Here is a 12,517-nt window from a genome sequence, read left to right on the forward strand (position 1 = left end):
AGCCTTTGTTTTTTGCACTGTACTATCCTGGCTTCATTATATTAATCCTGCAAATTAGCAGAATTGTACTATGTATCTGTTTGGCCCATAGGTTGACAAAAACAACGAAATAATTCTTCATGGGTACATGCAGATGTGAGAAAGTAAAGTCCAAGCAGCCCCTTTTGTTTTAACGTCACTCTACGTTTGTATTTTAAAATAACAACGACAACAACAACAACACACGGTACCTCAAAATGCAGACGTGATTGTAACTGTTCCTGTTGTCCTAATCTGAATGCAGACTTCATAACTGTAAAATGTAGGCAGAGATACTTTAAGGGAAACATTTGTTACTGTGAATTTTAAATAAACATAGAAGTTTATCTCACTCCTAAAGATTTCAATAAAATAAAAAAAATAGCAAAGAATTTCAGAGATTGAAACAGTTTCAGGATGATGTTCCCAGTATGAAGAAAGATAGCAAAATATCTACAGAAATGGATAGTATATTGGGCTCCATACACTTCACTTAGGTTCTTTTTGTAATACTGCTGACACCTGATGACACATACAACTTCTCACCATTTCACTGCTATTTCCTTTCTATGCACTTATTAGGTGATTTTCTGTGGCGGCTAGGATGTAGCAGTACTCATGTTTTAAACAAACATTCCCTCAAATGACTTGCTGATGAAATACAGTTCTTACCTGCTACTTGTCCATTAACCACATTTTGTCCTCTTTGATCTGCAGTCCCAAACACAGGACCGGCACGCTTCTGTGGAAGAGTCTCACAGTTGCTCTGTTAAAATTAGTATCAAAAATGAGCTCCCTGAAGATTTCCTGATCACTTTCTAAGAAAACATCTGGAATTTCCTGTTTTAAGAGCAATTACACTAACAACTAAGAAAAGCACATATAGAACAGCAAAACATCTCATCACAAGGCATCATATATGCTCTTTAGGTCGTTTAGATTTTCTTCTCTTCTGGCTATGACACTGGAAACCACCCACGGAAAGCCAGAGGAAACACATTCATGGACAAAACACTACCTTATGTGCATATTTCAACAAGGGACGAACATCAAACTACCTCACTGTCCTTTGCATTCCCCCCTGAAAATATGAGGATATCTTTTAGGAGCATGTACTAAAAATTCTCTAATAAGTACAGTTGCTGTAATACAGCATTAAACACTTAAAAGATCTCAGATCATGAAAATTACTTAATGTTATAATATGACACTTGGCATGATACGAAACCTTCAAGTGTGTCACGCTGAATATAAAATGAACACTGTAGAAGCTGCTTCATGTAGGTAAACAGGGACTTGGAAAACTTAAGTATTTTTCGGGAGAATTTTGACGGATAGGAAAAATGGATGAAAAAAATGACAAGGTAGCATAAAAGTGTTTCTTTACACTACATTCTAATAAGCCCACTCTTTCCCCATTAAGAAGTTCGCTTTCAAAAGCTATCATGAGCTTCAATAAGGAAGAATACACGCATTCATTTATCAAGTATCTAAATGCCTCAGCCACTTCTTCTGCACATTTGCTCTCACCACACATCCTAATACCAAGGATTTGATGATCATTACCCCCAATTCCCGCTTCCTCGTCATTACAGGGACCGAAGACCAAAATGATGAGCAGGTGAGACCCGTTGGACCCTGTCCAGTATGTCCTCCTCCTCCTCAACATGCACACGACTGGCTCCTTCTCATCCCACACTTGGCAGCTTGAATGTCACACTCAGAAAGATCTTCTCTGTCTACGGAATCCCACTCCCTCTCCTGTCCCCGTCCCAAATACAAACTCCCCCAGTACTCTCCAAACTAACGTTCTGTTTTCTTTAGAAAAAGCACTTTGAGGGACTCGTGACTGCTTGTCGTTTACTTGTTTTTCTATTCCTACCACTACAGCACGAGCCCTCATCTTGTATACTCGGTGTCTGTCTGGCAACTAGCTGGGGTTCACTAATGGACGTTTGTTCAAGGTCTAAACATTTAAAATCTCATCGGAAAGGTCTCAAGTGCCAAATCACGATATTATTATAGGATATCTCTGGTAATAATAGACTGAAACTTAACATAGCCCAAGCTAGACATCCACGTGCCCATTCTAACGTCGTCTCCCTTTCCTTGACACAGCTGGCATCTTATTGTCTTTCATGTTTAATAGGTATGTCAATATTTATTAAGTCAAGGAATAACGCTGAGACCTTTTTCTACTACGTGCATATGTACATTTTACATTTAAAAAGTGTTTTTGCATTTTTTTCCCCATTTGTTCATGACACATACCTAAGCAGTAGATATTAATACCATTCCTGTGAATAAGGCCGCTGACATTCAAATAGGTGAAATAATTTGTTCCAAGATTCCATCGCTATAAGTGACAGAACCAAACTACTAGCATGTCTTCTGACTTCAACTATGACCGTGGTACCCCTACGCTGCAGCTGCTTCTATCTAAGAGATCACGCCCCTCCTGCCTCTTTCCACAGATGTCAACTTAGAATCGATCATCACTAGTTCCTACTCATGTTACACCAAGCATGTCTGCATGAATGTACTCGATGCCTTCTAGTTTCAGAAACGGTTTCTACCTATTAAAACGACACTAAGCCAAACTGCTCTCATTGTACCCCCACATACTTACCACTTCCCACGTGTCACCTCCTCAAATATTTCTTGCAATCTATAACTGACAATCCTACAATAATAATATTTTGCAGACCCAGGAATTATCTTTTCAGGTTCCAGGTGTAAAAAAACTACCCTTGAAATGGATTCTTTCTACTTTTCACTAAGACTTTCACACACACGCACAAGCACACGCACACGCACACACACAGATAGACACACACATACGCACACACAAATAACACAGATTCATGCATTTTCAAGAAGTTTGACCTGGGATAACTCTGCAGTTTTTACATAAACTTCATTTCAGAATCGAAGTGCATTCCTTGGGACTTTGAAGCCTTAGTTTTCTGCATGATAGTATCTTGGCTGCATTCAATTCATCCTGCTAATTGGTAGAACTGTACTATGTATACCTTTGGCACATAGGTTGACAAATGCAAGGAAGGAATTCTTCATGGGCACATGAAGATGTGAGAAAGTAAAGTCCAAGCATCTCCTCTGGTTTTCACATCACTCAATATCTGTATTTTAAAATAACAACAACAATCGACAGTACCTCAGAATCCCAAGGTGATTCTTCCTCTTTCTTTTTTCCTAATCGTAATGCAGACTTCAAATCTGTAAAGTGCAGTCAGAGATAGTTTACTGAGAACATTGATTACTGTGATTTTTAAATAACTAGACACGTTTACCTCCACTCATAACTACTTCAATAACAGAAAAAACAATAGCAAGCAAGAATTTCAGATGCTGAAGCAGTTTCAGGATGAAGTTGGGGGTATGAAGAAACATAGCCAAACCTCAAGAGAACTGGTTGTCATATTGGGCTCTATAGACTTTCAGTAGATTTTTTCATATTCGCAGTATAGCAGAGGGACATTTTCACAGATATGTACTAACTTCCTCCTAATATTCTCTATCTACACTCCATCAACAGAAGTCATATTGTCATTATTGATTTGCTCACATGGAGCACTTTCAAAAATATCAATACCATATTTCTTTCTTCCAACTGATGGCTTCGTTGCTTTCTCCTAATGGGAAGAAAAAAGAAAAAGGAACAACTTCAGAAAACATTCTATTTCTGCACTCACACCCACTCAATCAGTCAGTAAGGCAACAATCATTTATTGTGACTATGAAATTATAAGTGCGATCCAGAGAGAAGACGGAAATATACATAGAAGACAAATTCTGCCCTATATTTTCATGGGGTAGAGATATACCAAAATGAAGAAGAAAAAATGTAACTGTCTACTTCTGTAATTGAATCAACTACAGGACAGGGTGAGGAAGAAAAGTGTCGGGCCTTCCCGGGAAGCTCAGGTCCCACTGCAAACACAGGGCTGTGTTTTGTGAAACAAATTGCAGAGGAAGGGTGTGAACGGCACACTAGGCAGGGCGGCAAGAGCAAAAGGGTGAGGCATGAAACAAGGTGGCAAATGAGGGCACCAAACCAATGTGGCAACGCTGCAACACGGTTACCGGGAACGGGATGGACAGAGAACACGGGACGGTCAGAGCCAAACCAGAACAGACACGTGTCTTGGTCACATGTGAACGTCCCCTCGTGTCATGGGGACCCTCTCAGTAAGCTGGTGAGTTACATCATCACGAACATATTTGACCAGGGTCACCCTGGCACCAGTGTAAAGACAGATGAAAGTAAGGATGGGGCGCAAAACTAGAAAAGTGTGCTTTAAACTGTAGGCAAGAAAGTGAACTGTGGTAATATGATATGAAAACTGAAAAGAAGGTTGACACTACAGAACGTGGTGAGTGACTGCATTGGTGACAGGAGGATACGCCTGGAGTCCAGGATTTCTCATGCTTTTGTGTCTCACTTCAATTGCTGAGTGGTACGTACGAGGATGGGGAATACAGATGATAGAGTAGATCACAAAGAGTCAGGAAAGAGGGAAAGACAGTGTCTTCAGTTTGAGAAACATCAAATTTGATACACGCAGGGGACTGAGAAGACCTATCTGGATAAATACACGTGGAGTAGGAGAAGATGACCTCACTCAGGGAAAGCACATGGCATTAAGAAGACAAATATCTGTAAAATACACTGAACTGGTATGACCAAATACTGTAAGCCTGCACAGAACTCTGAAATTTTGAAAAGGAACACAAGAGGAAAAAACCATGGGTTTCCACGGTTCAATTATGTATCTCGACATTTGTTTCAAGAAGATAAAATACACTCTCCTATTAATACATGCAAATATGGATTTCTGGAATATTATTATAATAATACGCATTTTTAAATTTCATGGAAAATTTTCATTCTAAAGTACCAAATACATATGCTCCATCAAGACACCTTTTAAAAAATTGATCTTAAAAGAATTGCACAAGTAAAATGGTATATGATGACAGAATTAGGAGGCATTTTTAAGGAGTAGTATAATATATGAAAGAAAAGTAAAGCCGTATTCTAAAATTCACATGGTTTTCTAATTCCTGTGTAAACAGAACACTCCTGCCTCGAATTTCCTATTTAACTTATATATGATGATTCTAAAAAGTTGGAGAAAGATTCGAGTAAAAAAAACAAACAACTACTGTGGAATGGATTCTCTCTACCTTTCACTAAGGCTTTCTCTTTCTCTCTCTCTCTCTGTCTCTCTTGCTCTCTCTCACAAACACACACACACACACACACACACACACACAACATAGATTCATGCATTTGGAAATAGGTTCACCTGGAATAATTCTTTAGGTTTTAGATAAACTTCACCATCCAGATTAATTCCTTACGACTTCAAAGCCTTTGTTTTTTGCACTGTACTATCCTGGCTTCATTATATTAATCCTGCAAATTAGCAGAATTGTACTATGTATCTGTTTGGCCCATAGGTTGACAAAAACAACGAAATAATTCTTCATGGGTACATGCAGATGTGAGAAAGTAAAGTCCAAGCAGCCCCTTTTGTTTTAACGTCACTCTACGTTTGTATTTTAAAATAACAACGACAACAACAACAACACACGGTACCTCAAAATGCAGACGTGATTGTAACTGTTCCTGTTGTCCTAATCTGAATGCAGACTTCATAACTGTAAAATGTAGGCAGAGATACTTTAAGGGAAACATTTGTTACTGTGAATTTTAAATAAACATAGAAGTTTATCTCACTCCTAAATATTTCAATAAAATAAAAAAAATAGCAAAGAATTTCAGAGATTGAAACAGTTTCAGGATGATGTTCCCAGTATGAAGAAAGATAGCAAAATATCTACAGAAATGGATAGTATATTGGGCTCCATACACTTCACTTAGGTTCTTTTTGTAATACTGCTGACACCTGATGACACATACAACTTCTCACCATTTCACTGCTATTTCCTTTCTATGCACTTATTAGGTGATTTTCTGTGGCGGCTAGGATGTAGCAGTACTCATGTTTTAAACAAACATTCCCTCAAATGACTTGCTGATGAAATACAGTTCTTACCTGCTACTTGTCCATTAACCACATTTTGTCCTCTTTGATCTGCAGTCCCAAACACAGGACCGGCACGCTTCTGTGGAAGAGTCTCACAGTTGCTCTGTTAAAATTAGTATCAAAAATGAGCTCCCTGAAGATTTCCTGATCACTTTCTAAGAAAACATCTGGAATTTCCTGTTTTAAGAGCAATTACACTAACAACTAAGAAAAGCACATATAGAACAGCAAAACATCTCATCACAAGGCATCATATATGCTCTTTAGGTCGTTTAGATTTTCTTCTCTTCTGGCTATGACACTGGAAACCACCCACGGAAAGCCAGAGGAAACACATTCATGGACAAAACACTACCTTATGTGCATATTTCAACAAGGGACGAACATCAAACTACCTCACTGTCCTTTGCATTCCCCCCTGAAAATATGAGGATATCTTTTAGGAGCATGTACTAAAAATTCTCTAATAAGTACAGTTGCTGTAATACAGCATTAAACACTTAAAAGATCTCAGATCATGAAAATTACTTAATGTTATAATATGACACTTGGCATGATACGAAACCTTCAAGTGTGTCACGCTGAATATAAAATGAACACTGTAGAAGCTGCTTCATGTAGGTAAACAGGGACTTGGAAAACTTAAGTATTTTTCGGGAGAATTTTGACGGATAGGAAAAATGGATGAAAAAAATGACAAGGTAGCATAAAAGTGTTTCTTTACACTACATTCTAATAAGCCCACTCTTTCCCCATTAAGAAGTTCGCTTTCAAAAGCTATCATGAGCTTCAATAAGGAAGAATACACGCATTCATTTATCAAGTATCTAAATGCCTCAGCCACTTCTTCTGCACATTTGCTCTCATCACACATCCTAATACCAAGGATTTGATGATCATTACCCCCAATTCCCGCTTCCTCGTCATTACAGGGACCGAAGACCAAACTGATGAGCAGGTGAGACCCGTTGGACCCTGTCCAGTATGTCCTCCTCCTCCTCAACATGCACACGACTGGCTCCTTCTCATCCCACACTTGGCAGCTTGAATGTCACACTCAGAAAGATCTTCTCTGTCTACGGAATCGCACTCCCTCTCCTGTCCCCGTCCCAAATACAAACTCCCCCAGTACTCTCCAAACTAACGTTCTGTTTTCTTTAGAAAAAGCACTTTGAGGGACTCGTGACTGCTTGTCGTTTACTTGTTTTTCTATTCCTACCACTACAGCACGAGCCCTCATCTTGTATACTCGGTGTCTGTCTGGCAACTAGCTGGGGTTCACTAATGGACGTTTGTTCAAGGTCTAAACATTTAAAATCTCATCGGAAAGGTCTCAAGTGCCAAATCACGATATTATTATAGGATATCTCTGGTAATAATAGACTGAAACTTAACATAGCCCAAGCTAGACATCCACGTGCCCATTCTAACGTCGTCTCCCTTTCCTTGACACAGCTGGCATCTTATTGTCTTTCATGTTTAATAGGTATGTCAATATTTATTAAGTCAAGGAATAACGCTGAGACCTTTTTCTACTACGTGCATATGTACATTTTACATTTAAAAAGTGTTTTTGCATTTTTTTCCCCATTTGTTCATGACACATACCTAAGCAGTAGATATTAATACCATTCCTGTGAATCAGGCCGCTGACATTCAAATAGGTGAAATAATTTGTTCCAAGATTCCATCGCCAAAAGTGACAGAACCAAACTACTAACATGTCTTCTGACTTCAACTATGACCGTGGTACCCCTACGCTGCAGCCGCTTCTATCTAAGAGATCACGCCCCTCCTGCCTCTTTCCACAGATGTCAACTTAGAATCGATCATCACTAGTTCCTACTCATGTTACACCAAGCATGTCTGCATGAATGTACTCGATGCCTTCTAGTTTCAGAAACGGTTTCTACCTGTTAAAACGACACTAAGCCAAACTGCTCTCATTGTACCCCCACATACTTACCACTTCCCACGTGTCACCTCCTCAAATATTTCTTGCAATCTATAACTGACAATCCTACAATAATAATATTTTGCAGACCCAGGAATTATCTTTTCAGGTTCCAGGTGTAAAAAAACTACCCTTGAAATGGATTCTTTCTACTTTTCACTAAGACTTTCGCACACACGCACAAGCACACGCACACACACACACACAGATAGACACACACATACGCACACACAAATAACACAGATTCATGCATTTTCAAGAAGTTTGACCTGGGATAACTCTGCAGTTTTTACATAAACTTCATTTCAGAATCGAAATTAATTCCTTGGGACATTGAAGCCTTAGTTTTCTGCATGATAGTATCTTGGCTGCATTCAATTCATCCTGCTAATTGGTAGAACTGTACTATGTATACCTTTGGCACATAGGTTGACAAATGCAAGGAAGGAATTCTTCATGGGCACATGAAGATGTGAGAAAGTAAAGTCCAAGCATCTCCTCTGGTTTTCACATCACTCAATATCTGTATTTTAAAATAACAACAACAACAATCGACAGTACCTCAGAATCCCAAGGTGATTCTTCCTCTTCCTCTTGTTGTAATTGTGATGCAGACTTCAAATCTGTAAAGTGCAGTCAGAGATAGTTTACTGAGAACATTGATTACTGTGATTTTTAAATAACTAGACACGTTTACCTCCACTCATAACTACTTCAATAACAGAAAAACAATAGCAAGCAAGAATTTCAGATGCTGAAGCAGTTTCAGGATGAAGTTGGGGGTATGAAGAAACATAGCCAAACCTCAAGAGAACTGGTTGTCATATTGGGCTCTATAGACTTTCAGTAGATTTTTTCATATTCGCAGTATAGCACAGAGACATTTTCACAGATATGTACTAACTTCCTCCTTCTATTCTCTATCTACAGTCCATCAACAAAAGTCATATTGTCATTATTGATTTGCTCACATGGAGCACTTTCAAAAATATCAATACCGTTTTCCTTTGTTCCAACTGATGGCTTTGTTGCTTTCTCCTAATGGGAAGAAAAAAGAAAAAGGAACAACTTCAGAAAACATTCTATTTCTGCACTCACACCCACTCCATCAGTCAGTAAGGCAACAATCATTTATTGTGACTATGAAATTATAAGTGCGATCCAGAGAGAAGACGGAAATATACATAGAAGACAGATTCTGCCCTATATTTTCATGGGGTAGAGATATACCAAAATGAAGAAGAAAAAAATGTAACTGTCTACTTCTGTAATTGAATAAACTACAGGACAGGGCGAGGAAGGAAAGAGTCGGGCCTTCCCGGGAAGCTCAGGTCCCACTGAAAACACAGGGCTGTGTTTCGTGAAACAAATTGCAGAGGAAGGGTGTGAAGGGCATAATAGGCAGGGCGGCAGGAGCAAAAGGGTGAGGCGTGAAACAAGGTGGCAAATGAGGGCACCAAACCAATGTGGCAACGCTGCAACACGGTTACCGGGAACGGGATGGACAGAGAACACGGGACGGTCAGAGCCAAACCAGAACAGACACGTGTCTTGGTCACATGTGAACGTCCCCTCGTGTCATGGGGACCCTCTCAGTAAGCTGGTGAGTTACATCATCACGAACATATTTGACCAGGGTCACCCTGGCACCAGTGTAAAGACAGATGAAAGTAAGGATGGGGCGCAAAACTAGAAAAGTGTGCCTTAAACTGTAGGCAAGAAAGTGAACTGTGGTAATATGATATGAAAACTGAAAAGAAGGTTGACACTATAGAACGTGGTGAGTGACTGCATTGGTGACAGGAGGATACGCCTGGAGTCCAGGATTTCTCATGCTTCTGTGTCTCACTTCAATTGCTGAGTGGTATGTACGAGGATGGGGAATACAGATGATAGAGAGTAGATCACAAAGAGTCAGGAAAGAGGGAAAGACAGTGTCTTCAGTTTGAGAAACATCAAATTTGATACACGCAGGGGACTTAGAAGACCTATCTGGATAAATACACGTGGAGTAGGAGAGGATGACCTCACTCAGGGAAAGCACATGGCATTAAGAAGACAACTATCTGTAAAATACACTGAACTGGTATGACTAAATACTGTAAACCTACACAGAACTCTGAAATTTTGAAAATGAACACAAGAGGAAAAAACCATGGGTTTCCACGGTTCAATTATGTATCTCGACATTTGTTTCGAGAAGATAAAATACACTCTGCTATTAATACATGCAAATATGGATTTCTGGAATATTATTATAATAATACGCATTTTTAAATTTCATGGAAAATTTTCATTCTAAAGTACCAAATACATATGCTCCATCAAGACACCTTTTAAAAAATTGATCTTAAAAGAATTGCACAAGTAAAATGGTATATGATGACAGAATTAGGAGGCATTTTTAAGGAGTAGTATAATATATGAAAGAAACGTAAAGCCGTATTCTAAAATTCACATGGTTTTCTTATTCCTGTGTAAACAGAACACTCCTGCCTCGAATTTCCTATTTAACTTATATATGATGATACTAAAAAGTTGGAGAAAGATTCTAGTAAAAAAAAAAACAACTACTGTGGAAATGGATTCTCTCTACCTTTCACTAAGTCTTTCTCTTTCTCTCTCTCTCTCTCTCTCTCTCTCTCTCTCTCTCTTGCTGTCTCTCTCTGTCTCTCTCTTTCTCTCACACACACACACACACAAACACACACACACACACCATAGATTCATGCATTTGGAAATAGGTTCACCTGGAATAATTCTTTAGGTTTTAGATAAACTTCACCATCCAGATTAATTCCTTACGACTTCAAAGCCTTTGTTTTTTGCACTGTACTATCCTGGCTTCATTATATTAATCCTGCAAATTAGCAGAATTGTACTATGTATCTGTTTGGCCCATAGGTTGACAAAAACAACGAAATAATTCTTCATGGGTACATGCAGATGTGAGAAAGTAAAGTCCAAGCAGCCCCTTTTGTTTTAACGTCACTCTACGTTTGTATTTTAAAATAACAACAACACACGTTACCTCAAAATGCAGACGTGATTGTAACTGTTCCTGTTGTCCTAATCTGAATGCAGACTTCATAACTGTAAAATGTAGGCAGAGATACTTTAAGGGAAACATTTGTTACTGTGAATTTTAAATAAACATAGAAGTTTATCTCACTCCTAAATATTTCAATAAAATAAAAAAAATAGCAAAGAATTTCAGAGATTGAAACAGTTTCAGGATGATGTTCCCAGTATGAAGAAAGATAGCAAAATATCTGCAGAAATGGATAGTATATTGGGCTCCATACACTTCACTTAGGTTCTTTTTGTAATACTGCTGACACCTGATGACACATACAACTTCTCACCATTTCACTGCTATTTCCTTTCTATGCACTTATTAGGTGATTTTCTGTGGCGGCTAGGATGTAGCAGTACTCATGTTTTAAACAAACATTCCCTCAAATGACTTGCTGATGAAATACAGTTCTTACCTGCTACTTGTCCATTAACCACATTTTGTCCTCTTTGATCTGCAGTCCCAAACACAGGACCGGCACGCTTCTGTGGAAGAGTCTCACAGTTGCTCTGTTAAAATTAGTATCAAAAATGAGCTCCCTGAAGATTTCCTGATCACTTTCTAAGAAAACATCTGGAATTTCCTGTTTTAAGAGTAATTACACTAAAAACTAAGAAAAGCACATATAGAACAGCAAAACATCTCATCACGGAGCATCATATATGCTCTTTAGGTCGTTTAGATTTTCTTCTCTTCTGGCTATGACACTGGAAACCACCCACGGAAAGCCAGAGGAAACACATTCATGGACAAAACACTACCTTATGTGCATATTTCAACAAGGGACGAACATCAAACTACCTCACTGTCCTTTGCATTCCCCCCTGAAAATATGAGGATATCTTTTAGGAGCATGTACTAAAACTTCTCTAATAAGTACAGTTGCTGTAATACAGCATTAAACACTTAAAAGATCTCAGATCATGAAAATTACTTAATGTTATAATATGACACTTGGCATGATACGAAACCTTCAAGTGTGTCACGCTGAATATAAAATGAACACTGTAGAAGCTGCTTCATGTAGGTAAACAGGGACTTGGAAAACTTAAGTATTTTTCGGGAGAATTTTTACAGATAGGAAAAATGGACAAAAAAAATGACAAGGTAGCATAAAAGTGTTTCTTTACACTACATTCTAATAACCCCACTCTTTCCCCATTAAGAAGTTCGCTTTCAAAAGCTATCATGAGCTTCAATAAGGAAGAATACACGCATTCATTTATCAAGTATCTAAATGCCTCAGCCACTTCTTCTGCACATTTGCTCTCATCACACATCCTAATACCAAGGATTTGATGATCATTACCCCCAATTCCCGCTTCCTCGTCATTACAGGGACCGAAGACCAAAATGATGAGCAGGTGAGACCCGTTGGACCCTGTCCAGTATGTC

The 12,517-nt window shown here is 38.7% G+C and overlaps 1 protein-coding gene across 1 annotated transcript in view; it reads right to left on the minus strand.

Moving 5' to 3' along the window:
- The window catches only part of LOC134387676 (ankyrin repeat domain-containing protein 26-like), a 209,311-nt gene that overhangs the window by 46,228 nt on the left and 150,566 nt on the right, over positions 1-12,517 (minus strand). Inside the window, 1 exon segment of the mRNA XM_063110074.1 lies at positions 3,194-3,247. Within this exon segment, the coding sequence (XP_062966144.1) occupies positions 3,194-3,247 (54 nt within the window).

The sequence above is a fragment of the Cynocephalus volans genome, chromosome 10 (genome assembly GCF_027409185.1).
Source record: "Cynocephalus volans isolate mCynVol1 chromosome 10, mCynVol1.pri, whole genome shotgun sequence".
NCBI classification, from domain to species: Eukaryota; Metazoa; Chordata; class Mammalia; order Dermoptera; family Cynocephalidae; genus Cynocephalus; species Cynocephalus volans.